Below are 12,912 nucleotides of genomic sequence, written 5' to 3' on the forward strand. Positions count from 1 at the left end.
CGATTTTTTTTTTAACATTTTCTTCCCATAATTTTTTATTCGACTCATGAGTAGGCTGAGTTGGATTCGGCTGACTGACTTGTTTGCGACCACATAGATGGGGTTGCTTGCTATTAGGCGCATAAATTAGGGTTACAAATATAACAATAAAAACAAATGCTATAGCTTGGCATGTGGGCAAGGGAGAGGAAGGAGGAACACCGCTACTATTACTATTAGTAACTACGACCAGTATCAGTTCTTCCCTGTTGTTGGCAGATAATGTTGTGTCATAGGAACTCTGCATCATCAGCATCCATCAGGACAGGTTTCATTAGTAAATTACGTTAAAACGGAGGAATACTAAAGCAAAACCTCCTTGCAGCAGCAGGTAGCCCAGAAAAGAGTGGAAAGCCCAGCTCCTTAATTTGTCTTATATATCTCATCATCATATCCCTAGCTAGCTAGATATATATATCTAGTCTAAAACCAGCCCCCTCCAATCGTCAGTTGCGAGCATCTGCGAGTTTTGCTTATGTATATATATATATTTATTATAAGTTCATTATTAATTACACACACATATGTTGGGCTCATTGAATTCAACTTCCCACGATCAAGAAGAAGAGGACCCCTCCGCCCCAGATCTACAACAACAGCAGCAGCAGCCATCGCATTCAACAGGATTCACCTCAAAATCACACTCCCAGCAGGCAACACACATGCGTCAATTACTCATCAGTTGCGCAGAGCTCGTCTCTCAATCCGACTTCCCGGCTGCTAATCGCCTCCTCTCCATTCTGTCCTCCAACTCATGCCTTTATGGCGACTCCACCGAGAGGTTGGTCCATCAGTTTACCAAAGCCCTTTCCCTCCGCATCAATCGTCTTCACGGTCCTGGAAGCTTGCTGATGATGATGAATATCAACTATCCAATTGCTGCTGCAACTGCAACCGCTACTGCCATTGCCAATTACGACATTGATCCGTCTCTACAGTCATGCTATCTTTCCCTAAACCAAATAACCCCATTCATTAGATTCGCTCATCTCACAGCCAACCAGGCCATACTGGAAGCCATACAAGTAGGGCAACAATCCATTCATATTCTTGACTTCGACATCATGCACGGCGTGCAATGGCCTCCCTTGATGCAGGCATTAGCCGAACGATCTGCAAATACCCTCCACCCTCCACCCATGCTTCGAATCACTGGAACCGGTCACGACTTGAACATCCTCCAGAGGACTGGCGACCGCCTTTTCAAGTTTGCACAGTCTCTTGGCCTCAGATTCCAGTTCCACCCTCTTCTTGTCCTCAACAACGACCCTACTTCGGTTGCTCTGAACCTCCCCTCCACGCTTACAATCCTTCCGGATGAGGCACTGGCTGTTAACTGCATGTTTTATCTACACAGGTTACTCAAGGACGACTCTCGTGACCTGCGCCTCTTCCTCCACAATATCAAGGCCATGAATCCCGCGGTAGTGACGATCGCTGAAAGGGAAGCCAACCACAACCACCCGCTCTTCTTGCAGAGGTTTATCGAGGCCTTAGACTATTACACAGCCATCTTCGATTCCCTAGAGGCAACCCTGCCTCCTAACAGCCGGGAGAGACTAGCCGTGGAGCAGATATGGTTTGGCAGAGAAATTGTTGACATTGTGGCCGCAGAGGGAGAGAATAGAAGGGAGCGACACGAGAGACTGGAGACGTGGGAGGTGATACTTAGGAGCACAGGATTTTCCAATGTTCCGTTGAGCCCATTCGCTCATTCACAGGCCAAGCTTCTCCTTAGGCTCCATTACCCGTCTGACGGTTACCGGCTTCAAATTCTCAACAACTCTTTTTTCCTAGGTTGGCAGAATCGTGCCCTTTTCTCTGTATCCTCCTGGCGCTAATTTATTTATCCTATATCCCTTTTGCTAATTATTGTCTAATTATTAAGCCCCTTTCAGACAAAGAAGATACTTAATCATACATCAGGCATATAGTTTTTTCTCTATTGCTTATGCTAGCCTTCTCTATCCAAATCTTAAAAACCAATAATCCGACAACCCTCAGCAAAGATAAGGAAGATGTCAATATTAAGTAAAGCCATCGGTTACAATCTGAGCAAAAGAAGAAAAAAGGAAAAAAATAGCCCTCGTCACAAGATGGACTGGAATGCAATCTGAACTTGCCTGTCTGCTTCCTGTGACCTAGTCACAGATGGATGCGACTGCATGCATGGGTCAGGCATCCTGAGAATCTGCACGTTGCATGAAAATTTTAGGAACAAACAGCTATATACAGGGCCAGCCAAGTTCCTGCAATCATCTTCGATTCTTCGGCGTGCATCTTCAGTCGGTTCTTTCTCGGGGAGCGAAACTAAATGAGGGTATAATTTTGGTAGTTGGGTACGTTGACATATTGGTTTCCCTCTTTTCTACTTTGATTTCTCTTCTTTATAGCATAACTTAGCTATTGCTTTGTCAATTGTGTAACCAAGTCTTCTTCAGCCTTTGCGGTAGGCAACAACTGTATGTGGAATATTTCATTGCCTTAATTTTATTCCATTTAAAGTTTCAAGCACCATCTTTGGATTGTTTGTCTCTTTATATTTGTGCGCTTCTTTTCTTTCTCACTACTAGTATTTTTATATTTTATTCTAATTAATGGTTCTTCATTTTAATATTATTTTTCTATATCACGCTGTCTTTTCTTCTTCTTCTTCTTCTTCTTCTGCTTCTTCTCTTCTCTCTCATTAAATTAATGGTAGGAAATAGTGAGACTTTAGTCTTTTGCAAAGGAACCACTCTTGTTCCCCAAAATTCCTTTGTCTCTCTCTTCATGGTGGCTTTTCAAGAAGAGGATGCATGAGGGTTCTTGTTTTCTGCATTAAGTACCCGTATATGCCTGGTGCTGTCTTTGATATTGCACCATTTATTACCTTAATTTCTGCCTTTTGTCCCCTCAACAAAACTATCAAAGTTGTCAAAATAGAGCATTTCATGCCCACCTTGCCTCCTCTAGGGCCATGCATTTGCAAACCCTCCTGCTAGCTAGGGATCTCTCGTGTCCTGTGGAGTTTCAAGGACCACGTCTCTCAGGTTCTTTTAACTTGTTAATGGCTTCTTAAAAAACGCACAGTGTTCTTTCTAGAAAAAGTAGTCAGATCGGTAAAATCCATAGAATGTAGCTCAAGTCATAGCTGAGCGTCATGTGTTGCTAATAATTTGTTTAACATGGATTCCCTTGACCAAATTGATGAAATGGCCCTCCTACTTTGGTTGGAATTGGAAAGTAGTAGACAGTAACAAAATACTTGTAATAAACAGGGTTGATGGTAAAGGATAAAAATCTGTGAGTGGAGAGATAATATGGATGGCACAACAAGCTTTTAGGCTGTGGCTTTTTGGTAGCTGACACTGATAAGATGGTCACAAGAGGTGACGCCCCCATATATCACAGCGCGTCGCAAAGCTTAGCTTGCGTGTTGAGAGTTGTGGCACAGGCTAATCGAGGGTGGGTGCACGCATGGCATATGACAGAATCAATCCTTCCATCCGATTCAGACGTAACCTCTTGCCTCCTGGACTGGACTGTGTTTGGTTGAACCAGACCCAACTTAGTTCTTTTAGCTACTCATTGGTATATGTGGGGGATCGATTGATAACTAATGACCGAGAAAAATGAAAATGACAATGAAAGATACATAGCACTAGAAGGATGCAATAAGTTTGGATCATTATGAAAGATATATAGCACTAGAAGGATGCAATAAGTTTGGATCATTTTGCTTCTTGAGTCAGTCAATAATCATTTCATGCAACCGACCACAATGAAGCAGAATACATAGGAAATGTTTCATTTTATTTTGCTGCCAAGAGGATATTCTTGTAGCTACAAAGTACCATGTAATGGACATTAGTTTTGATTAATGGACAGTGCGGGTATCTTATCTTCCTCACCTATATATTTAATTTAATGCTGAAAATGATCAATCCATATGTTTACTGACTCGCTTGAGAATCAGTGAGATCCTTTCCTTGAATCCTGCCAAACTTGTTTTTTGAAGTTTTAACTTAGACACTTGGAATTACATGTCAATCAGGTTTTGATTCCTAGGGGAAGAGTTCCAGTTTAGGAGGAAATAGAGGGTTGAAGACATTTCATCTTCCATAACAAACTGGATTGGTATAAGGCTATGTTATCTAGCATATATAAGGCCATGTACATTTGCATGTCATGTAACATGGCATTTCTCACCAAAATAGGTAGAGTACGATTTAGGACGCATATGGGTGGAAGAGACGGGCTCATAGCCATAGGGTACATGCCAAGAGAAATAAGGTTGATGCGGGCGTGCTCAAGAAGTAAAACAAGAAGAAGAGGTGGCAGGCCCAGCCATCGTACCACTTTTCTCCCATCATCCCATCATTCTCGTACGCTTTCCTTTCCCAAATTATTTGAGAGAGAAACAGCCAGCTCCGTAAGGTCCCGAACCCAAAACCAGGCTGCTTGTTTTCTTTACCATAATAATATATTTTCCCGAATGCGAATGGGAATGGGAATGAGAACGGGAATGGGATCTATTGCGTTACCAACCGTCAAACGAAACTAAATACAAATACACTTTCCAAAACACTACTGATCTGATCGCCGGTCTCACCCAAATGTTCGAGCACAAAAACATCAGCACACACCAATCCGTCTATATCTAAAGGACTTCATTCAGAACCTGGAGGGGCCCCGGCAATCAAGGTTCATTCTGTCTATATCGCTAAAGAATTTCATTCATCTATCGAAACAAAACAAAACAAAGGTTCCATTCAAATATATCGAAAGAATTGCATTTATGATCTGTACCATGGGCCGACTCTTTGCTTTTCCCGTCTTTCTCACCTATGACGAATATTTCTGCCTTGCTATGATCCCATATCTCAAATTATATTAATACCTTATTGCATGTTGCTGACGCATAATACAACTACTTATTCCCCAAATGCTATCAACCCTTTTCTATTTACCAACTCCCAAGTTACAACTCCCCCAAGTTTCCAACACATGCACATTTATCCCAACTTGTCCAAGAGGATGCACCAGCACGGCTCTGGCTGCACCCAGGGGGACATGAGCATGATCAGCATCTGCTTTTAATAGATTTTAGACAGTAACATTGGCCCTTTTTCCAGTTATGAGCCCATAATTCATCCACCACTTAAAAAATCGCAACTACATTCTCAAATTATAGAGGAAACTCCTTCTGTAAAAGCTCTAGATTCCTTGAATCACAAGCTTCCAGCATGTCATTTCGAGAAGCACAGCTGCAAGAGGAAGGAAAAAGAGATATGTAAGTGGTGGTTGGCATGATTATTAGACCATAAATTGTCTAATTCACGGTTACCTTAAAGATATTCTAAGATATTGCCATGCATTATCAGCCTTGGGGTTCATTGCGAGTGCTCGAACATAATAACGGATTGAGTCCTCATACATACCCTGGATGCAAATTTGTTTGCATATTTGATTAGATCAAACTGCAGTGTTGTCCTCACCCGAGAAAAGAGGGACAAAGAAGACAGGTGATATCCATGTCTTTCTACTAAATTACTATCATGTGATTACTCAACTTACAGGTAAAATTTTGTGATTGACAATGGTATTCAACTATCAAAGATACCCATGAATGCCATGACGAGACATTTAACTAACCTGGTTGGCATAACTGATACCCATGTTTGCCCACGCTCGAACATAGTTAGGCTTCAAATCTAATGCCTGGAGATCCAAAGATAAACCAAAATAACAAAGTCAATAGATCTGCAGAAGACTAAGGGCTCCAAATAGAAAGGGAAGTTGATCATCAAGGAATTTTAGAGACAGAAGCTCAGTAGCAGAGGGTAAACAGATTCAGCAGCATAGAAGATCTAAAAGCACAAAAACCCATTTTGAAAGAGATGATGATCAAGAATAAATTTAAATTCAGAAAACACATAACCAAACCATTTATTAACTAATAGCTTCGATAGATCAAACAAAAAATTCCACTAAGAAAAGCTGAATAGAAGAGAGAATTTGTTATTGAAGTGTACCTAAGTGCAACATGATACTTGGAGAATATTTTTAGCAGCCTTAGGTAATAGAGATGGATCAATCAAATAACGAACAGAATTTAATTTTTCTTCAGGCCTTCATGTGTCTGATAATGGGCTACACTACATAAAACTAGCTCTTTTGTAAAACCCTAAGACTAGTATCTCCTGATCTTATACATATTAAGATGCTCCTAATTTTAAAACAAAAGCCTAACAAATTCAGAATAGGGAAACATCTGAATTTTCAACTATAATCCAAAAATCAAACTAAAATTAACAACCCTAACAATTATAATTGATCATTGGCCCACCGACATTTAAAGGGGTAATTATGAAGGGATTACCTGTTGATAAGCTAATATTGCATCAGCACTCTGCACACTGTTGGCTTGTGTTGCACCCAGCTTGTTCCAGAGAGAGTAATCGTTAGGTTGAAGTTTCAAAGCAGTTTTGAAAGATGCAATAGCCTTATCATATTCTCTGGACAAATTATATAGAACACCAAGGACTACATGTACATCAGCATCCTCAGGAGACATCTGAGCAGCTTCATTGAATAATCTAGCAACCTGTATGACGGACAAGGCTTTAATGGACACCAGAATAGAACAAAAAATTTTCGAAAATGTCTTATCTCATGAAGGAGGAAAAAAAAGGCGGGAAGGGGGGCGAGAGAGAGAGAGAGACTATAATGTTAAACATAAGCAAATACATCTATGATTCTTGTAGTCTTCAGGAAACTTGTCCCCTGTCACCTAAACTGAATTTCGTAACTCAAATCCAAAATGTTATCACTGCAGTCATGGAATTCATCTACACAAAGACACTCTTGTAATCCACAGCACAAGCCAAGTTTTACATTGTAATGATAGTCACCCAAACAAACATTAACTGAAGAAGCTTAGACTCAAACTAGATTGCCATTTCAAGGCATCATTCCAAAGGGCAAAGACAGAAACAAAAAAAGGAAACAAAGAAAGATTTACACCAATAGTGCACTTACATCAGCATAATACAAAGAATCCACAAGCTCTGGCAGCACAAGAGTCCCATACTTTGGGTGATGACGCAACCATCCATACAGATACTTTAAAGCAGCTGCCTGCTCCAATTCTGAATATTTTAAACAGTATTATTTGTTTGACACTCCTCAAAAATTTAACTTCATCACTTCCAAATAAAGGGACAAGCAATCACTAACCATTTGTATGACTCACACCAAGAGCAAGAAGCACTTCCAGATTGGTAGGATCTGCCTCCTGGGCACGCATCATTGCTGCAATAGCCTGAACAGATATCAATTCAGTTCATTACATTGTTTTCTAAAAGTCACATTTTTTGGACCCTAAAAAAGATGACCCAAAAAAGGAAAAAAAAAAACTTCAAGCGTAGCAATAAAGAAAAATAAAAATTTAAATGGGTCTCATATAATCCATAAAAATTTCAAGACTATGACAAGCACACACGTTAATCCTTCAAAACAATTAGTGAGAGATGCAAAACATTGCAGGTCATGGGCTTGACATAAACATAGTTTAAGATAGAACCCAAGCCATTCAAATATGAGAGTATAGAATTTAATCCTGCCAAATTCTCCCATGGTTCAGAAACAAAAGTGATTATTAACATATAGTCATAGCCTAGCAGTTGATATGCAACAAATTGTTATAGAGTAGATCCAGAACAGACAGCAGCATGGCACAGAGAGCAGCCTCCCGATCTTGGTACTCAGACTGAAACCTCATACCACTCATGATATACATGATGACATCATATTGCAAACTTAGGTAGATGTCTGAACAAACTATATCCCTTCTTCCACTAAAAGTTCCCATAAATAAGAAATGAACATTACAGGTTACACCAATGACGCTAAATTAAGCCATCAAATAAAAAAAAAAATTCAGTGAGACAAAAAAATAGATGCTGCATGTTAAATGATTATCTTGCTTCCTATGTCAAACCAGTGATTTTTCTGTTTCCTAAAATATGATGGCATTCATGACGCCTAAGACAAGCTTCAAAATGAGTTCGATTCATGTCAAATTAAAAAGGTATTTAGACGACCTTGCCAGGCAAAGAATTATATAACTGAAGATGCTGGAACAGATGGCTGAAGTAGACAAGCAGTCATATCTCTTAACAGAAATCCTTGTAGTATTAAAGCAATAGAAACCAACAATATTTGCTTCTGTCATAACAATATGCACAAACTATCCAACCCTATGTACCCACCAAAAAAAAAAAAAAAACACTATCCAACTCTTAACAAACTAGAGTGAGGAGAATTACCTGTTGATCATCATCATTCTCTGCATGGGTTATTCCAAGCAACCTCCAACCTTCAGCATTCTCAGGATTTTTCATAACTTCAGCCTCTAAAGCAAGCACTGCTTCACTCAAAAGCCCTTTCCTGAATAGCTCTTGACCTTCTTTTAAGGGATTTGGATGACCAACATATGGATTCATATCAGAAAATACATAGACACCCGTTGAAGCATCCGACCGCTCCTTAGAAGCTACTTGCTCATTAAGGAACCTACAAGTTCTCACCACAAACGCATTCATGAAGATATTTTGTGATGTAGTTACAGACAGGACAAACAAATTAAAAGAAAGTTCAAACTTCAGAAAGTAGTTTTCCTCAAGGTTAACAGACTTACTAACTTTCAAAAAAAAAAGCAGACTTACTCATCATATGCAGTTGCCCAGTTATCAGACGAACTATCTCCCAAAGCCCCTTCGCCAACTTGACGTCCAAATTCTTCTGTCCAGTCATCAACATGCAACTTTGAGAATTCATTTACCCATTGATCATCTACTGGCTCTTGTTCACGTTCAGTGGCAAACTCATTGACCCATTGGGCTGGTCCATGGGAAACCTAAGAACCATCAAATCAAGTGGAACATTTCATAAAATGAAGAAAATTGATTATTGCATATAAAAACAAGAGGTTCAGATGGTTTAAGAGCTTCAAGATATATATATATATATTACCATGCAGAATCATCAGTCATAGTTTGTTTCCTGAATTACTATACATAATCAAAAGACTCTAGTTCTTCTCAAACATTAGCAAACTAATCGGCCATTAGGTCAGGTCCAAGAAAACCAAAGAACCACCAAAGAGATTAGCAGATTCTGTTAAATGAGGAAATTTGATTGCTTCATATGATATTAAGACATTTCAAGTTGGTTTAAAAATCTCGATAAAAATAGTATTACAAAAATCACTGGTCACAGTTTGTTTACACATAATCAACAGCCTCTTGCTGCACAATTCAGTATGGATAATTATCATAAGTCAGAGTCATTCCCCTAGAATTAAAAATATAGATATAGTACTAACAAAACCACCATTATCGTGGAGATTCTCAAATTATCAAACCCTTGTTTCAACGGCCTAAGGCTGGTGATATTAATCCCATTTTACTCTAGGAAAGACAAAGAGCAAGAAAAGACAGAGGCAAGCGTTAAAAGGATTTCATCAACTGATTAACAGGTTCATATTAATCTAGCTTTCGCTACATATTTAATCGGTGCTTTATGTAAAAGCAGTCAACATGTCAAGCGCCACCAAAACAGGTGAGCTTGACTTCAAAATGCAAAACAAGAAGAAACAAACGCTCAACTTTCTGAGCTTTCACAGAGTCTCTACTTGCCTCATCATGAACAAACTCATCAGCCCAAGAAGCACCTCCATTGAACTGTTGTTGATATTCTGTTGCCCAGCTCCCTGATGCTGGTTTGACTTGATTATCATCAATAATAAGTTCACCACGACTCATCTTTGATACAAATTGAAGAAACTTTGAATTCTGCATGCCCCAAAAACATACATAACATAACATAAGTGCATAAACTCACACGCCTAAATAAAGCTAGTTGACAGCTAAATCATGCACAGCAATGATGATTTTATTAAGAGCTATCTTGAGAAATTTGCATATATCTAGTCAGCCAGTTATACATAACCTGAAATTTAGGATCATCATTTTGAGAGAGTGTATGCGCAAGCATACGAGTCTGCTCAATTGCAGCCAAGTTTACAATATTCCCCCCTCTCATTTGATCTACTAATGTCAACTGGGCTTGTTCCTGTATTTAGTAGCTGATTAATCGTATTATAAAAGTAAAGCAGGTTAAAGACAAGGCACACATAGAGAATACTAGAAGCACAAGATAGGAAGAGATAGATAAGAAAGCCAAAATCAAATTGGAACTTATATCCATCTTCAATAGCACAAAAAAATAGAAAAATTGTTAGAAAGATAAGAAATAGGATAGCTATGATGAAGACCATCAAGTGTTTGATAGTAATTGCCAGCAATATACCAGTTTAGGAATTGAACAAAAGCTTCAATTTGGTTATTACAAGAACCTACGTGTCAACTTCACTTAAAAAAAACAAGTTTTATTTTGCTAGAAAAATGGATCCATGCAGTCAAGCAAGCTATAACTGGTAGCTTATCATCCACTGTACTCTAAAGATTAATAATCATTGTCTATTTTATGTAAAGGAGATGGTGCTCCCTACCTGCTCAAATTCAGAGGCCCAACCACCAGCACCATGCTGTTGTTCAAATGAGTGAGCCCAAGCATCAGGATCACCATGTTGTGCTCTATGTTGGCTGAATTCAGTGACCCATCCATCTGCAGCATGAGCACCAGGCTTCAGGATACCTTGGGATTCATTCCAGTAGTCCTCCAGCTCTCTAAATCTCCCAGGCATGGGTCCCTTGGCATGGCTATCACTGTCTATTTCTAAGGAACTCAAGAGCGCATTTACCTGGAAAATGAAGTTTTGGAAGATTCAGAAGTGAGCAAAAGACATAATACCAACCAATGAGATACAAGAAATTAAGTGTCAAATCGAAAGTGTAATTTTATAACAGATAACACCACGTAGCTCTCATCAAACAAAGAAGGACAGCCAACCTGAGAATTAATAAATTCTTCACTCTTATCAGCAAAAAAGTGCCGGGCCATTATGCTGCTACGATCACGTATGCACTGTTTATCACCTTGAGATAATCCTAACAGCGGCAGTGGAGTGGGATGTAAAGGAATTCCACTGCGGCTACTGTCAACAAATGAGTGTAGAAAGCTTGACAGCACCCTTTGAGGTGGTCCTGGATATTAGTCAATAGCACTTGTGTTACTAGACTATTAGATTTTGTTTTCTTTCCCCCCGAATAAAATGAAAAGAAATTAGAACAGTAACGAAGATGGAAGGGAAGAATACCATCGAGAGTGGGCTGAATTGGGGGAGCCGGGGCAGCATTGTAAACGCGGTCAAGGTGAGGTTGACGCTGTATCTCGTCCCATGCATCTGCGAGTCCATTGTCATGGGCAGTGCGGAAGCCCCTGATGAAGTCAGAACCCTGAAGGTATTTTTTTAGGAAAAAAAAATAAAGGAAGGAAGAAAAGAGTCAGTGAAAATTTGTAACTTAAATTAGAAAATTTTATAAATATTAAAACGTGCACAGGAACCTGAGCGTTAGATTGGAGAAAGGGGTGGTCGAGCTCAGAGCCAGGAAGAGCAGCAACAGGATCATCGTAGAATTGGGTGTGGGAAGTGGCGGCTGCGGCGTTAGGAATCTCCTTGAGTCTCTCCTGCTTATGCATATATTGAAATTAGTATAAAAGAAGAGAGGAATAATAATAATAATAATAATAATACAGAAAAAAGACCTGGGTCTTGGAAGAGGAGCCAATAAGAGCGTTGGCGAGAGCACCTAGAGGATTAGAGGAAGAGGAAGAAGACCCAGAAACGGCGCAAGCAGCTCCTCCTGTTACCAGCTCACGCGTCGACATCCCTTTTTCCTCTGATAGAAGGAATATTTGTTTAAGAAGAAAGAAATAGAAGGGTTAAGGTGAGAGTCGAGCTCCGTCCAGGGAACCAGTGGCTGCCGTGTCAACTGGCTCGCTTCTCCTCTCCTCTCCTCTAATTTATTTTATTTTATGTAAAAGTTTAATAATTACGTAATACAACTTATTTATTTTCAATTTTAATTAGGCTGGTGCTTGTTTGGTGATACGAGCATTCCGATGAATTGCTGCTAATACTACTATGGCACGTTTGGTACGGGGAATAGCTATGCTATTCCCCCTCTATTCTCGATCATTTCCTATTCCTTCATTTAGTATCAAATTAAAATACGGAATAGTAATTTCACAGGAATAAAAATTCTGTCAAATAGATTAAAAGTCAGTAATAGCTATTCCCTTTTCCCTCCCCAGTAATAGCTATTCCATGGCTCATGGAATAGCTTTCAAATATATAATGACCAAAATAGCCTTTATAACCTAAAAATATTACAACCCTATACCTATAAATACTTTTTTCTCTCATTTTTCCTTTTCTTTCTCTCTCTTCTCCCTCTCTCATTCTCTCTCTAATTGGAACTCAACACCGGCGGCGGCAGCAACCGAATATGATCTGAAAACGTCGATCTAGTCCTTTCCGACAATATTGAACCGAGATCCAGCCAGATCCGGTGCTTCCCGACCAGATCCCACGGTTGGATCTGGCACTCCACGGCCAGATCCAGTCGTGGGGAAGCGCCGATCTGGCGCCATAATGGCCAGATCCGGCCAGATGGTGCTCCAGATCGGTGTTTTGTTACACCGGTTGCCTTTCCGGTGACCGACCCATGAAAAAAAAAGGCAAAAATAGAATAAAAAAGAATAAATTATTTATAAAAATATTAAATATTAATATAATATATATAATTTAAACATTATTAATATTAATAAGATTAAAATATTAAATATTAATATTTTAAACTATTAATGTTTTATTTATTAAATTATTAATATATTAATTTTTAATGAATATAAAAATAAAAA

General features: G+C 39.2%; 2 protein-coding genes across 4 annotated transcripts; one reads left to right on the forward strand and one right to left on the reverse strand.

The window, feature by feature from the left end:
- On the forward strand, window positions 564-1,952 carry LOC18593179 (scarecrow-like protein 18). The gene has a single exon (XM_007020228.2). The coding sequence runs from the start codon at window positions 564-566 to the stop codon at window positions 1,878-1,880; it is 1,317 nt and encodes a 438-aa protein (XP_007020290.2). The 3' UTR covers window positions 1,881-1,952.
- LOC18593177 (peroxisome biogenesis protein 5) lies at window positions 4,677-12,024 on the reverse strand. 3 transcript variants are annotated; one of them, XM_007020229.2, is made up of 15 exons: window positions 11,755-12,024; window positions 11,554-11,676; window positions 11,306-11,444; window positions 10,999-11,192; window positions 10,598-10,849; window positions 10,036-10,158; window positions 9,723-9,878; window positions 8,751-8,941; window positions 8,352-8,598; window positions 7,261-7,345; window positions 7,063-7,172; window positions 6,404-6,628; window positions 5,677-5,742; window positions 5,369-5,463; window positions 4,677-5,288 (listed from the first exon to the last, which is right to left on the reverse strand). In XM_007020229.2, exons 1-15 carry the CDS (start codon window positions 11,875-11,877, stop codon window positions 5,210-5,212), a joined length of 2,208 nt encoding a protein of 735 aa, XP_007020291.2. In that variant the 5' UTR covers window positions 11,878-12,024; the 3' UTR covers window positions 4,677-5,209. The 3 variants fall into 3 exon arrangements, with proteins under 3 accessions (XP_007020291.2, XP_007020294.2, XP_007020295.2); XM_007020232.2 differs by lacking the exon at window positions 10,036-10,158; XM_007020233.2 differs by lacking the exon at window positions 5,369-5,463.

The sequence above is a fragment of the Theobroma cacao genome, chromosome 7, assembly GCF_000208745.1.
Source record: "Theobroma cacao cultivar B97-61/B2 chromosome 7, Criollo_cocoa_genome_V2, whole genome shotgun sequence".
Lineage (NCBI taxonomy): Eukaryota > Viridiplantae > Streptophyta > Magnoliopsida > Malvales > Malvaceae > Theobroma > Theobroma cacao.